At 47.0% G+C, this 3715-nt stretch overlaps 1 protein-coding gene across 1 annotated transcript in view; it reads left to right on the top strand.

Annotated features, from left to right (window-relative positions):
• card9 (caspase recruitment domain family, member 9) overlaps positions 1–3493 on the top strand; it is an 11599-nt gene extending 8106 nt beyond the window's left edge. Inside the window, exons 12-13 of the mRNA XM_046034817.1 lie at positions 3184–3233; positions 3320–3493. Coding sequence (XP_045890773.1) covers positions 3184–3233; positions 3320–3413 — 144 coding nt within the window. The 3' untranslated portion in view covers positions 3414–3493. The remainder of the gene's footprint in view (positions 1–3183; positions 3234–3319) is intronic.
• The last annotated feature ends 222 nt before the right edge of the window (positions 3494–3715 follow it).

Genomic DNA, 3715 nt, shown 5'->3' with positions numbered 1-3715 from the left:
ATGTTGCTGAAGCTAGTGTTACTGAAGCTAGTGTTACTGAAGCTAACATCATCGAAGCTAACGTTGCTGAAGCTAGTGTTACTGAAGCTAACGTTGCTGAAGCTAGTGTTACTGAAGCTAACATCATCGCAGCCAATGTCACTGAAGCTAATGTTGCTGAAGCTAGTGTTACTGAAGCTAATGTTGCTGAAGCTAGTGTTACTGAAGCTAGTGTTACTGAAGCTAACATCATCGAAGCTAACGTTGCTGAAGCTAGTGTTACTGAAGCTAACGTTGCTAAAGCTAGTGTTACTGAAGCTAACATCATCGCAGCCAATGTCACTGAAGCTAACGTCACTGAAGCTAACGTTGCTGAAGCTAGTGTTACTGAAGCTAACGTTGCTGAAGCTAGTGTTACTGAAGCTAGTGTTACTGAAGCTAACATCATCGAAGCTAACGTTGCTGAAGCTAGTGTTACTGAAGCTAACGTTGCTAAAGCTAGTGTTACTGAAGCTAACATCATCGCAGCCAATGTCACTGAAGCTAACGTCACTGAAGCTAACGTTGCTGAAGCTAGTGTTACTGAAGCTAACGTTGCTGAAGCTAGTGTTACTGAAGCTAGTGTTACTGAAGCTAACATCATCGAAGCTAACGTTGCTGAAGCTAGTGTTACTGAAGCTAACGTTGCTAAAGCTAGTGTTACTGAAGCTAACATCATCGCAGCCAATGTCACTGAAGCTAACGTCACTGAAGCTAACGTTGCTGAAGCTAGTGTTACTGAAGCTAACGTTGCTGAAGCTAGTGTTACTGAAGCTAGTGTTACTGAAGCTAACATCATCGAAGCTAACGTTGCTGAAGCTAGTGTTACTGAAGCTAACGTTGCTAAAGCTAGTGTTACTGAAGCTAACATCATCGCAGCCAATGTCACTGAAGCTAACGTCACTGAAGCTAACGTTGCTGAAGCTAGTGTTACTGAAGCTAACGTTGCTGAAGCTAGTGTTACTGAAGCTAGTGTTACTGAAGCTAACATCATCGAAGCTAACGTTGCTGAAGCTAGTGTTACTGAAGCTAACGTTGCTAAAGCTAGTGTTACTGAAGCTAACATCATCGCAGCCAATGTTACTGAAGCTAACGTCACTGAAGCTAATGTTGCTGAAGCTAGTGTTACTGAAGCTAACGTTGCTGAAGCTAGTGTTACTGAAGCTAACATCATCGCAGCCAATGTCACTGAAGCTAACGTCATTGAAGCTAACGTTGCTGAAGCTAGTGTTACTGAAGCTAACATCATCGCAGCCAATGTCACTGAAGCTAACGTTGCTGAAGCTAGTGTTACTGAAGCTAACGTCATCGCAGGCAATGTCACTGAAGCTAACGTTGCTGAAGCTAGTGTTACTGAAGCTAACATCATCGCAGCCAATGTCACTGAAGCTAACGTCATTGAAGCTAACGTTGCTGAAGCTAGTGTTACTGAAGCTAACATCATCGCAGCCAATGTCACTGAAGCTAACGTTGCTGAAGCTAGTGTTACTGAAGCTAACGTCATCGCAGGCAATGTCACTGAAGCTAACGTTGCTGAAGCTAGTGTTACTGAAGCTAACATCATCGCAGCCAATGTCACTGAAGCTAACGTCATTGAAGCTAACGTTGCTGAAGCTAGTGTTACTGAAGCTAACATCATCGCAGCCAATGTCACTGAAGCTAACGTTGCTGAAGCTAGTGTTACTGAAGCTAACGTCATCGCAGGCAATGTCACTGAAGCTAACGTTGCTGAAGCTAGTGTTACTGAAGCTAACATCATCGCAGCCAATGTCACTGAAGCTAACGTCATTGAAGCTAACGTTGCTGAAGCTAGTGTTACTGAAGCTAACATCATCGCAGCCAATGTCACTGAAGCTAACGTTGCTGAAGCTAGTGTTACTGAAGCTAACGTCATCGCAGGCAATGTCACTGAAGCTAACGTTGCTGAAGCTAGTGTTACTGAAGCTAACATCATCGCAGCCAATGTCACTGAAGCTAACGTCATTGAAGCTAACGTTGCTGAAGCTAGTGTTACTGAAGCTAACATCATCGCAGCCAATGTCACTGAAGCTAACGTTGCTGAAGCTAGTGTTACTGAAGCTAACGTCATCGCAGCCAATGTCACTGAAGCTAACGTTGCTGAAGCTAGTGTTACTGAAGCTAACATCATCGCAGCCAATGTCACTGAAGCTAACGTCATTGAAGCTAACGTTGCTGAAGCTAGTGTTACTGAAGCTAACGTTGCTGAAGCTAGTGTTACTGAAGCTAACGTGTGTGATTCAGCGCTCAGCTCAAGCAGGATCAAAAGATAAGTTGTCTCTCGCCGTTGACTACCGTACATATATTTTCCAAAGTAAGGTCCTCTGGAAGGGGCGGGACTTAAGCTCTCTACAGCACCAATTACAGTTGTCATCAAGAAAGCAGGTCAGTGCTGAATGCTCTGCTTGATGTTACAGCCTAATAATCACACACCTGTCCGTCTGTCTCTCTGTCTGTCCACCTGTCCGTCTGTCTGTCTCTCTGTCTGTCCGCCTGTCTGTCCGCCTGTCTACCTGTCTGTCCGTCTGTCTCTCTGTCTGTCCGCCTGTCCGCCTGTCTGTCCACCTGTCTGTCCGTCTGTCTCTCTGTCTGTCCGTCTCTCTGTCTCTCTGTCTGTCCGCCTGTCTGTCCGCCTGTCCGCCTGTCTGTCTCTCTGTCTGTCCGCCTGTCCGCCTGTCTGTCCACCTGTCTGTCCGTCTGTCTCTCTGTTTGTCCGTCTGTCTGTCCACCTGTTTCTCTGTCTGTCCGTCTGTCTCTCTGTCTGTCCGCTTGTCTGTCCACCTGTCTGTCCGTCTGTCTGTCCACCTGTCTGTCCGTCTGTCTCTCTGTCTGTCCGTCTGTCTGTCTCTCTGTCTGTCCGCCTGTCTGTCCGTCTGTCTCTCTGTCTGTCCGTCTGTCCGTCCACCTGTTTCTCTGTCTGTCCGTCTGTCTCTCTGTGTCTCCACCTGTCTCTCTGTCTGTCCACCTGTCTGTCCGTCTGTCTGTCTCTCTGTCTGTCCGCCTGTCTGTCCGCCTGTCCACCTGTCTGTCCGTCTGTCTCTCTGTCTGTCCGTCTGTCCGTCTGTCTGTCCACCTGTTTCTCTGTCTGTCCGTCTGTCTCTCTGTGTCTCCACCTGTCTCTCTGTCTGTCCACCTGTCTGTCTGCAGGAGACGGGGACAGACGACTCCAGATTTCAACCACACTTCTTTTACCGCAGGTCAGTTGGCGATTCGTTTCCACTTTATATTTCTGCACCAATCAGAGTCCTTCTGCAGCTTGTTGTTCTTGTTTCCATGACGACAGGAAGCGTGCCGTCAGGTCGAAGCTCTGCTGCAAAGAGTACCCCGCCGGTAACCTGGACGACAGCAGCATCAGCGACATGAGCGACTCGGACTAAACTTGGTTCTGTCAGATCTTTCTGTTAGTGAAGATGTTGATTTGGTTTCTGAACATTTTGAATAAAGTTCGTCTGCTTCATCTGGCGTGTTTGTGTCTGCGGCGAGGAAGAAAAAGCACTGGTTTTAGTGATCTGCTACTGCCCAGGGAGTTCACAGTGGACGAGCTCCGGCTCGACGACAGCAGCAACTTCCTGTTTTAGGAAACGCACGAGGAATAAATATCTGATGAATAACAACAGCAGCAAAGGAAAAGGTTTTCAGACGCTTTCAGTTGCTTACTTTAGAGAATTTAAACTTTAGA

Source organism: Micropterus dolomieu, linkage group LG21 (assembly GCF_021292245.1).
Source record: "Micropterus dolomieu isolate WLL.071019.BEF.003 ecotype Adirondacks linkage group LG21, ASM2129224v1, whole genome shotgun sequence".
NCBI classification, from domain to species: domain Eukaryota; kingdom Metazoa; phylum Chordata; class Actinopteri; order Centrarchiformes; family Centrarchidae; genus Micropterus; species Micropterus dolomieu.
The sequence above is the reverse complement of the archived record's forward strand: the minus strand, read 5'-3'. Positions and strand labels throughout refer to the sequence as shown.